Source organism: Watersipora subatra, chromosome 10 (assembly GCF_963576615.1).
Source record: "Watersipora subatra chromosome 10, tzWatSuba1.1, whole genome shotgun sequence".
Taxonomy (NCBI): Eukaryota; Metazoa; Bryozoa; class Gymnolaemata; order Cheilostomatida; family Watersiporidae; genus Watersipora; species Watersipora subatra.
In genome coordinates, this window is record NC_088717.1 from 7,207,172 (window position 1) to 7,219,302 (window position 12,131).

At 36.0% G+C, this 12,131-nt stretch overlaps 1 protein-coding gene across 1 annotated transcript in view; it reads left to right on the forward strand.

The window, feature by feature from the left end:
* Positions 1 to 11,271, forward strand: part of LOC137406644 (UDP-glucose:glycoprotein glucosyltransferase 1-like) — a 68,858-nt gene extending 57,587 nt beyond the window's left edge. Inside the window, exons 23-30 of the mRNA XM_068093248.1 lie at positions 2,401 to 2,486; positions 2,820 to 2,999; positions 5,158 to 5,338; positions 5,644 to 5,753; positions 7,047 to 7,223; positions 9,026 to 9,197; positions 10,739 to 10,855; positions 11,094 to 11,271. Of these exons, the coding sequence (XP_067949349.1) occupies positions 2,401 to 2,486; positions 2,820 to 2,999; positions 5,158 to 5,338; positions 5,644 to 5,753; positions 7,047 to 7,223; positions 9,026 to 9,197; positions 10,739 to 10,855; positions 11,094 to 11,270 (1,200 nt within the window). The 3' untranslated portion in view covers position 11,271. The remainder of the gene's footprint in view (positions 1 to 2,400; positions 2,487 to 2,819; positions 3,000 to 5,157; positions 5,339 to 5,643; positions 5,754 to 7,046; positions 7,224 to 9,025; positions 9,198 to 10,738; positions 10,856 to 11,093) is intronic.
* The last annotated feature ends 860 nt before the right edge of the window (positions 11,272 to 12,131 follow it).

Below are 12,131 nucleotides of genomic sequence, written 5' to 3' on the forward strand. Positions count from 1 at the left end.
GGTAGTACTGAATGTCCTTTTTGTTTGGCTGATGACAAACCTGAGAGAGAGAGGGAGGTAGGGAGGGAAGAAGGGAGAGAGAGGGAGTATTATCACTCACAACTTGTCTATAGCAATCCATTTACAGTGATCCCTCCTATATTAGGGGGTTCCGTTCCAGGCTCACTCACAAAATAGGAATTTTTCGTCAATTGGGAACTAGAGGTTTTTTACACACGAGTCATCGTTTTAACATGTTAACATTTCAAAACCATGCTTTCTAAACTTTTGTAATTACTATACACGTAAGTACATGCTGATGTCCTTCTACACGCGGTACACTAGTACAGTACACTGAATATACAATACTAGTATAGTACACTGGATATACAATACTAATATAGTACGCTGGATATACAATACTAGTATAGTACACTGGATATACAATACTAATATAGTACGCTGGATATACAATACTAGTATAGTACACTGGATATACAATACTAGTATAGTACACTGGATATACAATTCTAGTATAGTACACTGGATATACAATACTAGTATAGTACACTGGATATACAATACTAGTATAGTACACTGGATATACAATACTAGTATAGTACACTGGATATACAATACTAGTATAGTACACTGGATATACATCACTAGTATAGTACACTGGATATACAATACTAGTATAGTACACTGGATATACAATACTATTATAGTACACTGGATATACAATGCTAGTATAGTACACTGGATATACAATACTAGTATAGTACACTGGATATACAATACTAGTATAGTACACTGGATATACAATACTAGTATAGTACACTGGATATACAATACTAGTATAGTACACTGGATATACAATACTAGTATAGTACACTGGGATATACAATACTAGTATAGTACACTGGATATACAATACTAGTATAGTACACTGGATATACAGTACTAGTATAGTACACTGGATATACAATACTAGTATAGTACACTGGATATACAATACTAGTATAGTACACTGGATATACAATACTAGTATAGTACACTGGATATACAGTACTAGTATAGTACACTGGATATACAGTACTAGTATAGTACACTGGATATACAATACTAGTATAGTACACTGGATATACAGTACTAGTATAGTACACTGGATATACAATACTAGTATAGTACACTGGATATACAATACTAGTATAGTACACTGGATATACAGTACTAGTATAGTACACTGGATATACAGTACTAGTATAGTACACTGGATATACAATACTGAAATCCGTAAGGGCTTAATGAGAACTGGCTGGCGAAGCATGACTAGAATGAAAATCAAAGCTCTCGTGTTCTCGAGCTATTCTCGGAAGAGATTCTATTTTTACCGCTGATATCAACCAGCTCATTGCTAGGGGACTTTTAATAGACTTTGTTCTGTATTCATGCCGTAGTGACAAGACTGAGAGTGTTTTGCAAGATTAATCTAAATCAAGGTCACCAAATATCTGCGATACAGCGATATTCGGAGCCGGAAAGTAGGAGGGATTACTGTATTTCCAACTCTAGGACAACTTGTCTATAGATAAAACTTAAGCGATGCATTTCAACTTGAGTGTAAAGTGAAGTTTAATCAACTATCGCTTGTTTTAAGTTAGATGTTTCCAAGTCTCCGCGTTGTCCAAATATTAGAGATGTTATTAAAGTAATTTTTATTATTGTGTATGATTATATGAGTCTCTTGAAGACATTTATATGAGTTTTGTATGAACCAACAGAAGCTTCATTTTCATCCTAGTCTATGCATATAAACTATATAAACTTCTATAGCTAAGTGTAATATGCATATAAACTATATAAACTTCTATAGCTAAGTGTAATATGCATATAAACTATATAAACTTCTATAGCTAAGTGTAATATGCATATAAACTATATAAACTTCTATAGCTAAGTGTAATATGCATATAAACTATATAAACTTCTATAGCTAAGTGTAATATGCATATAAACTATATAAACTTCTATAGCTAAGTGTAATATGCATATAAACTATATAAACTTCTATAGCTAAGTGTAATATGCATATAAACTATATAAACTTCTATAGCTAAGTGTAATATGCATATAAACTATATAAACTTCTATAGCTAAGTGTAATATGCATATAAACTATATAAACTTCTATAGCTAAGTGTAATATGCATATAAACTATATAAACTTCTATAGCTAAGTGTAATATGCATATAAACTATATAAACTTCTATAGCTAAGTGTAATATGCATATAAACTATATAAACTTCTATAGCTAAGTGTAATATGCATATAAACTATATAAACTTCTATAGCTAAGTGTAATAAGCACATTGAGATGAGCATATATATCAAGTGATGAATATGGTTTCTTTTATAGGGATACTTTCAGCTAAAGGCTAACCCAGGTACCTGGAATGTTATGATTCGACCAGGACGCTCTGCCGATATATACAGCGTAACCAGGTATGTATAGTTTCATATACAGATTTCCTTTTGATTAGTTGAAATTGTTAACACGTACACTATTCTGTACTTCTGCCTAGTAAGACAGTGAAATGCTTGTGAGTACAGCAGGGTGTTCCTACATGTGTGTATCAGTGCTAGGTAGCTCATATGATCGTACTTGGAAAGTGGCATATGCATTTATATTTAAAAAAAAGGGTGTTGTTCACTTGATTACGATGTAACAGTTTGTTTATGCTTAAGCATGTCTGAACTTCACAGCTGTTGCGGAATTTCTCACATTCGTATGCATTTTTTACGGTACTTTTATGTCTGTGTGTTGCTACTTCTCAGTCATGAACATACAGACAGCCCGAGCGCCTCCAAAGATGTTGTGGTTGTTATGGACTCATTTAAGTCTCGAATAATCAACATGCGGGTTGGTAAACGGGAAGGAATGGAGTCAGAGGACCTCCTGTCAGACAGCGAAGATGAGGGAGAGGAGAGTGGAGGTCTATGGAACTCTATCTCAAGGTAAGGGATAGTTTGGCCCTAGATCATGTGGACAGATTTATAATAAGAAAGTGAATACCATCTAGTGTATAATGTATATTTTAAAACACAATACAGAATACAAGAATACAGAGAGGCATGCAAGTCATGTTTGATTTGCCTCAACTTTTTAAAATGCTAGTATTATGACATCGCAAAGACTAGTTATGTGTGAATGCTAATTATTATCGCTTTACCAATAGTAATATAATTAAATTGTTTGAACTGTTATGGTAGCCTAAGACAAATATTAGCTATCGAGTCATTGACGGAACTAATTAAAACGTACAGAGAGTAGCAATAATGCAAAGGTGGCATCCTAGGTGATTGAGATGGTTTGTAAGTGCCCACTGAAGCATACAGTTGACTAGTCGAAATCTCTACTAAAAGATGAACAGGTTTGGTGTCTTCTCTAATAGCTTACAGTCACTCTTGTAAATTGTTGTATGCGAGCCTGCTACTAGCCCAACACAGCCCCTCACCCTCTCTTTGTTTCAGATACTTACGTTTATGTTGGGCACATTTGCGGTAATCATTATTTACCTATTGCTCACTTCGGTTCTGAATCTCACAGTTTAGTGTTCTAAACCAAATCGCTTCTAATAGTTAGTAAAGTATCTAATCAATTGTCAAATCTAAAATATTATTCTAGTTTAAAGTTTTTTACTTTTCATTTATTGTAATACATTGTTTTAAATTCATTTTCATGTGTATAGAATGGCAAGGAAAATCTTATATATTTTATCATAGCGTCAATAGATTGGTAGCGGTGGGCTTTTTTGTGTTTCAATGCTTCCATTCTTCTGCTAGGGGCAATAGTGGGAAGGTATTTAGAAGTTGTTGAAGTGTTGAAGTATTTAGAAGTGTGTTCGTGTCTGATGATGATCACATATCATTTTATCCTTGACCAGAAATACTTCCTGATGCTTGAAGCTAGTTATCCTTGACCAGAGATACTTCCTGGTACTTGAAGCTAGTTATCTTTGACCAGAAATACTTTTGGTACTTGAAGTTACTTATCCTTGACCAGATATACTTCCTGATAGTACTTGAAGATAGTTATCCTTGAACAGAGATACTTCTTTATACTTGAAGATAGTTATCCTTGACCAGAGATACTTCGTGGTATTTGAAGATAGTTATCTTTGACCAGAAATACTTCCTGGTACTTGAAGATAGTTATCCTTTACTAGAGATACTTCTTGATACTTGAAGATAGTTATCTTTGACTAGAGATACTTCCTGATACTTGAAGATAGTTATCCTTGACTAGAGATACTTCTTGATACTTGAAGATAGTTATCCTTGACCAGAGGTACTTCCTGATGTTTGAAGCTAGTTATCCTTGACCAGAGATACTTCCTGGTACTTGAAGTTACTTATCCTTGACCAGAGATACTTCCTGGTACTTGAAGCTAGTTATCCTTGACCAGAGATACTTCCTGGTACTTGAGGTTACTTATCCTTGACCAGAGATACTTCCTGATACTTGAAGCTAGTTATCTTTGACCAGAGATACTTTCTGATATCTGTAGACGTTGCTTCTTCAGCTGAGTTCCGGTGTATGTGTGTATTCTTATACAAGGTTTTCTTCACTGATGTTCATTAACAAAGATCGCTCATGTTGCCTCTCTGAGTCATGTACAGACTGCCATTTTCACGTTCTCTTTTTATAAGTTTCTTATATTTTTTTCATTTTTTTGAATCTCCTCTCTTTCTCCCTTTCAATCTCTCTCTTTTGACCCCTCTCTGTACCTATTTCTTTTGCCTGATCTTTTCAACATCATTACCGCCTACCTCATCTTTTTTGTTCTCATGCATTTCTCACTTTCTCTACTATCTTAGTATTCTTCCTAATTCCTTCCTACTTTCATTACTATTCTTTCTATTGTCTTCTTACTTTTTTGACCTTTCCACTGACCCCTTCATAAATCTTCCTATTGTCTTCCTACTCTCTACAGCTTCATCTTTTTTTCTACCATCTTATAGGTTGTATCACCATTAAACTCTCTCTTATCTTCACTCGTTTTGAATGACCTTTTTACTTCTCACCAGCTAGCTTATTTTCTCCACCATTCATTCACCTGCCTGTTCGTGTGAGCCTTCAATGCTTCTTTCATACAATACTAAACCATTACAGCACACTGGGAGGAGGTACAGTTGTGGATGAGGAGAAAGATGAACACTTGAATATCTTCTCATTAGCCTCAGGCCACCTCTATGAGAGACTGATGAGGATTATGATACTCAGCATAGTGAAACAGACGAAGTCTCCGGTCAAGTTCTGGCTGCTGAAGAACTATTTATCTCCTGAATTTAAGGTTTTAATCTTGTTTGACATTCGCCATATCATATGATGGTGCTTGATTATAACTGCCATAAGTAGTTTTGTAGGTACCTGTTTCTGTTTATAACCGAACATATCAAATGCTCTGTGAGTGTCAACTATTGGTAAGTCATATAGGATTAATTCCATGTATACACTGTCGCAGGTACACTTAAGTTTTGTTTGACCATCATCTCAGCATTTGTCCTACTCTAGGCTCCAATACTTCAGTTATCCACTGAGTTATGGGTTTAGCCGCCGTCGATTTGAGGATGATAAGTGGGGATATTAATATTGCAGGACTTCATACCCGTCATGGCCAAGGAGTACGGGTTTAAATATGAGCTTGTACAATACAAGTGGCCTAGGTGGCTCAACCAACAGACTGAGAAACAGAGGGTCATGTGGGGGTAAGTTGGACATTTATTTGACAAGTTGTTACATTGCTCTAGTCCTATAACATGATTGTTGTGGGTCTGAGTGCAATTTGGCTCCTAAACTCTTCAACTGATGTCTAAGTATTGTCATGATTTCCTGAATTTATTTATTATGAGCCGAATGTCCGGCATTGCACAGGTATTAAAACAGTTTATAAACAGTGGAAGGTAATGTAGTTGCCTGTCACTTGCCATTAGCCTGGCACATCGCCAATGACTAATTTGACTAATAGTTGGAGTATGCTATTATCCGTATTGCTAAACTTACTAATAAGAGCCGTGAGAGCAAGCTTTAGAACATTGTGTAATGCAGAGTGCTATGCGTATTTTAGCCCGCACAATGACTAATATTGCCTAATCAAACATTGCATCTCACATAGCTCAATTGGTAAGGATATCACCTGGTGAATGGGAGGTTCCGAGACCAAATTAAGCACCAAGTTAATCTTTCATTCCTCGACACCGAACGACAGAGTTTGAGATTCATATATATAGATTTAAGTGGAGCTAGACAACTCGCTGTATTTTTCAGCAGAAACCTATCAATTCGTATCAGTATGAAATCAGAATTTTATCATTCCTATATCTGCTTTTCATGTTCACACGTGATGATTCAAAAGAGAAATTCAGTTTCAAACATGTTAGTTTTCTTACCTACAGGAGGGGCTGTTGGTTCATATGTAGGGTTTTGCTTTTTTATGCATTTAGATCTTTAAAACTTGTCATAGCTCTTGTTGATAAGTTTAATTTTTACCAAAGCTCAAAACGCATCAATTTAAACTATGTACATGTACATCCAGTATATTTCTCATTGTTGAAAAAGGAGTGTCAACTTTATACGGTAGTCTTAATGTCTTATTTTACTGATGGTGTATTTGTGCTAGTAAATATAAATTAGATTGATGAGTGTATATATATACAAGTAAATATACAGACTTACAAGCTTACTGGTATAATACTGTTAGTATACAAGTCTTAGAAACATGGACCTGTTGAAGTGCAGAGAGAGTCATTTTAAATATGTATGTAAATATGTTACTAGTAGACAGGCTTTGATTTTAATATTATTCTCGATATGCCATTTTCGTCATATAATTTAATGTGGATATATGGTTTGACCAGGACCTATATTAAACTGCAGAACACTAGCTGTTCCAGTATTCCATCTTGACTCCTGTGGGATTTCTTCCGATTTTAATACAATGTCGATGTTGTTTCGCCTTGCTGCCGTCTCTGTTTTTCTTATCTGTACTATGTTTGTTTTAGCTACAAAATCTTATTTCTTGATGTGCTCTTCCCTCTTGGAGTAAAAAAAATTGCTTTTATCGATGCTGACCAGATAGTAAGGACTGACATACAGGAGCTTTTTGACCTTGACCTAGGAAATGCTGCCTATGGCTACACACCTTTCTGTGACAGCAGGAAGGAAATGGATGGGTTCAGGTATTATGCTTTCTTCACTTCTGCAAGTCTATCACCTTTTTCAAGCAGCTTGTTTAACTATTTTGTTACCGAGCCACGTAGTACAATTCGGCATAGCGTTGGCTTATGGATAAGTGCCGCATGATGTCGCTTTAGTAGGCTTCGTACGAAACGTTTCTGATTATTGAGTAGTTAACTGATTAGCCTACCATATCTGTGTTTAATCAAAAGAACACAATTGCATGCATACGTTAAACCAATAGAAAATATGTTTACAACCTATCCTGAGTGTGGTTTCGTTTTTCAAAAATTATTTTTTATCGTAATTTTTTGTTAGCAATGACCAGCCATGTCAGACGCGTTACAGCTATGAAGCTTTCACTAATTTTAGATCTATGGTCTTTGGGTGGTTTTAATTGAGCAATAGTATGACTGAGAGTTGTTATCTTACTAAAAGCTGTAATAATATTGATAACTTGTCTGACTCGGACATGCTTACAGTCATAACAAAAATGGCAGAAAAAGTGTCTGAGCTCATTCTGCAACATATTGGTGGCATTTTTATGGCTTCAGTAGGTGTGAAATTTTATGTTGATTAATTTGTTATCAGGAGATTTTATTAGATTATATTTCATTAGTAGCTCAAAAGTTATGCAAATTTATTTATATGCGCTCTTGTCAAATATTGGATTTTACCAAATATATAATACTAGTAGTAATGTAATACATAATAATATAATAGTACCGATAAAAGATAAATTTGGTAGCAAAAGAGTTGAGACCTAATGTAAAACTGCTGCAGATTAGCCTTTACTTGAGAACAACTGCAAGTACGCATCTTTGTTTTTGTAAACAGTTTATTTGTGAACCGTGGCATATTTAATGCATTGAATTTTACCTTTTGCACATTTGCCAGACTTCAGGCTTTACAACAGCGATTTCTTTATATTCCTATTGCACTATTATTGCCTATTTAAAAGGTCTCACTTTCCTTTAACAGGTGTCACCTCCCTTAAACAGGTCTCACCTTCCCTAAACAGGTCTCACTTTCCTTAAACCGGTCTCACCTTCCTTAAACACCTTCCTTTGCCCGCGAAAGGGTTAAACAGGTTTTGCCTTTCTTTAACAGTGCTATTACCTGTTAAATTGGCGCTTCCCAGTGCCAATTCCTGTGATGATGTGAGCAATCATGGTTCTCCACCACTTCCTATCTTTCGTTCTTTTCAACAATGCTTTCTCTGATACCTCTGCCCTCTCTCTCTCCTTTTCTGGTAGTTGAGCCGCCTTCCATTTGCTTAGGCTTTCCAAGTAGATCTCAAAACAGGTCTCACTTTCGTTAAACATGTTCGGTTCATGATGACAGTGACGTGACAGTGACGAGTTTAATCAATGGATTGTTCATTTGTATTAATGATGATGATGATGGTCAAAATTGCTATATGCTAGTTTTGTGAGTATGTGGTTGGTTCTGTTCACTGCCCTCTTGATGGAGGCATCTTGAACAACACAATTAAGACACAAGGATGTTCCGTTGAAGTTCTCAAATTAACTTTGTGGTCTTATGACTTTCGTATATTATTGACCTAGAAACACAATAGTTCAATTATACTTTGAAATATTACTAACAAGTGCTGTTGTCTGTCTCTATGCTCGATAATCTATCTTCTTCTCCACATTGACCTTGATAGAATCTAAACACTCAAACCTAATATTGGTCTCTACTCCATGTATCATCATACAGGTAACAATTGACCATACGCAGTCTTATGGATAGATTTGTGGTTGGCTGATTGCTCCTAGTTTATGTCTCTGATTGTTTGCAGGTTTTGGAAGTCAGGCTACTGGGCGAGTCACCTCGGTAGGAGGCCATATCATATTAGTGCCCTCTATGTCATAGACCTCAAAAAATTCCGAAAGATAGCAGCTGGTGATAGGCTTAGAGGGCAGTACCAGGCTCTGAGTCAAGACCCCAACAGCCTCTCCAACCTTGACCAGGTTAGTTATTAGAGACTACTAGCTTATCTCCTGGCCGAGTGCATGTAAATCACAATATTAGCAACCATGTCTGCGTATCTTCTAAACTCATGGTTGTTATCACATAATTAGTCTGTGATATATGTCACCCTGGCATGGAATACCTGCACTATATCACATAATTAGTTTGTGATATAGGTCATCCTGACATGGAATACCTTCACTATAGTAGCATTAAGCGGGACTGATCAGCCAGGCTCGGTCTTGGCTTTGGCATGATTTCACTTAATGAATTCAGGGTTGGCTGTTGAAACATAGATACCGTGAGTGACTACTAAATAATGCGTAGTGACTCAGTACTTAGTACTATTTATCTAAAGTGCCTGTCCTGGGTAGATTACCTGCTACATGTGGAGGACAGATATATATTGTTGGAAGACCAGTCGGAACTTTGTGATAGTTCTGGAGAGGATGATTTGTGATCTTTACTCATTCATATAATGGTCCTAGGGTAACTCTATTATTAGCTAAAGCAGTCTAAAGAAAATAACCTGTATGCATGCCAGGTCTGGAGTGTATGTATTGGATAATCTCAAGACTCAATTAAAGCGTGATATAGACATATGCTTTCTATAAATATTTTTTCTACAGCCACACTAAGCTTTGTCTAAAACTTGGTGGTCTATAAAGATAGCCATGTTTGTACATTTTATCTATGTACATGTATATATATATAAATCTACGTGTTTGCTGGTCGAGTGTCCAGTTATAGTGGTAAGGTTTTAGGAACAAAAAACGGCTTCACGCTAGAATTAAACCCAGAAACCTCGGTTCTGCAGACAGGCGCGTTATCCACTGCGCCACACTGCCTATTTGCCATACTATGGAATAATTGCGCACATACATTTTAAACTTTGCCAATGTTTAATGACCATTGGTTAAAATAAACAGCTAGCATACTTGAACTACTACAGAAAATATATACTCAGACTTCCCCAAAATGCTATGAATATATGTACATGTATATTTAGCATAAACTTAATTAAACTCACATACAAACATATAAACAAACATCTTCATATAAAAGTTGGAATGGCAAATGTTGTATATGTTGATTGCAAATCAACATATACAAATGATGCAAATTTATCATATACATAGGATAAATTGCAAGTTTTTTGCATTAACCCTGCTACTTCGGGCATTCAGCTAGTACCAGCATATATTACGGCTAATAGTTGGCTAATTCTGTCACTGGTGGTCGCACTCCATGCATTGGGAAAGTTATGCAAAATAATTATTTGGGCATTATGATATCTTACCAATAAAGATAGAAAAAATCATTCAAAACAACCTTGGGGGACCTCGACTGGTCTGTATATATGTAGAGAGTGTGAGCATTATCGAGAAAGGCTAAGCTACAGCAACTATTCTAGTAGTGACATTGTGCTTATTGTTGGTTTTCATTAGCGCATCTCAATTTTCCAGATAGCTACTCACTATAGAGGTGGTGTAAGTAGGTTTTTGGAATGTCTAGTAATGTTTATGCATATTTGCAACAGGATCTACCTAACAACATGATACATCAGGTGAAAATAAAGTCTCTTCCTCAAGATTGGCTCTGGTGTGAGACGTGGTGCAGCGATGAATCTAAGGTCACTGCTAAAACAATAGATCTGGTGAGTCACCTTCTACAGTTGAGTTACAGCCAGTGCTCCATCTTATGTCAGAAAATGCTTTTAGTCTTACCATGTTTTGTACTGGCTTCATACGTTATATATTCTCTCACTTGTGCGAATGGACAGGATATGAAAGAGTTTTTTTAGAGGAAATTGCTAAGACTCTTCAGGCTAGATGATTGCACTGTAGTAGTCTGTTGTCTTTCTTTCAAGTTTATGTGCATGTTGTGTATTGCAGTGCAATAACCCCAAGACTAAAGAGAATAAGTTAGATGCGGCACGGCGTATCGTCCCCGAGTGGACTGGCTATGACACAGAAGTGAAGCAACTCTGGGACAAGTGGCTAAATGATTCATCTGAAGAGCTAGAGGCAGACGAGAGTGTGCCTTCTGAACACAGCCATATTGAATTATAATGTCTTTATGCTATTCTCTAGTTGTTTTTCTAACTCATTTCGGCAGCCTTAGAGGTGTATCTGTTTTTATTGTCAGTTCACCTTAATAATAGAGATCTACATTTATTCTAGGAATGCATTTACATGTGGTTACACCTATGTGTACACGTGGTTACGCTTATGTGTACATGTGGTTACACCTATGTGTAGATGTGGTTACAACTATGTGTACATGTGGTTACACCAATGTGTACATGTGGTTATACCTAAGTGTACATGTGGTTACATTTATGTGTACATGTGGTTACGCTTATGTGTACATGTGGTTACATTTATGTGTACATGTGGTTACGCTTATGTGTACATGTGGTTACTCTTATGTGTACATGTGATTACACTTATGTGTACACATTGTTACACTTATGTGTACATGTGGTTACACTTATGTGTACATGTGGTTACACCTATGCATACATGTAGTTACACTTATGTGTACAAGTGGTTACACCTATGTGTACATGAACATAATGACACTGAATTCTAGGAAATATAGACACCATTTTCTAAACAGTTTGTGCGTTATTATTTCTATTAACATTCTCATAGACATTAGTACTATCCTGGTGATACACTGAAGCATATGTTAAGAATAGTTCGACTATAGCAACTGTTTGATGCCGCTTTGTTGAAAGCTCAGACTCGATGACAGCATTGACCCGTGGCCTCTGATTATTCATCCTCTATAGTCTTTTTACAAACAAGTGAGAATTTTACGGATACAGTTTGTGTAATTGATAATTCTAACATTGTATTTCTCTATAGATAATGAGGAAAAGTGATTAATTATAAACTGCTCACCTAGAGACACGGAAGAAACATACA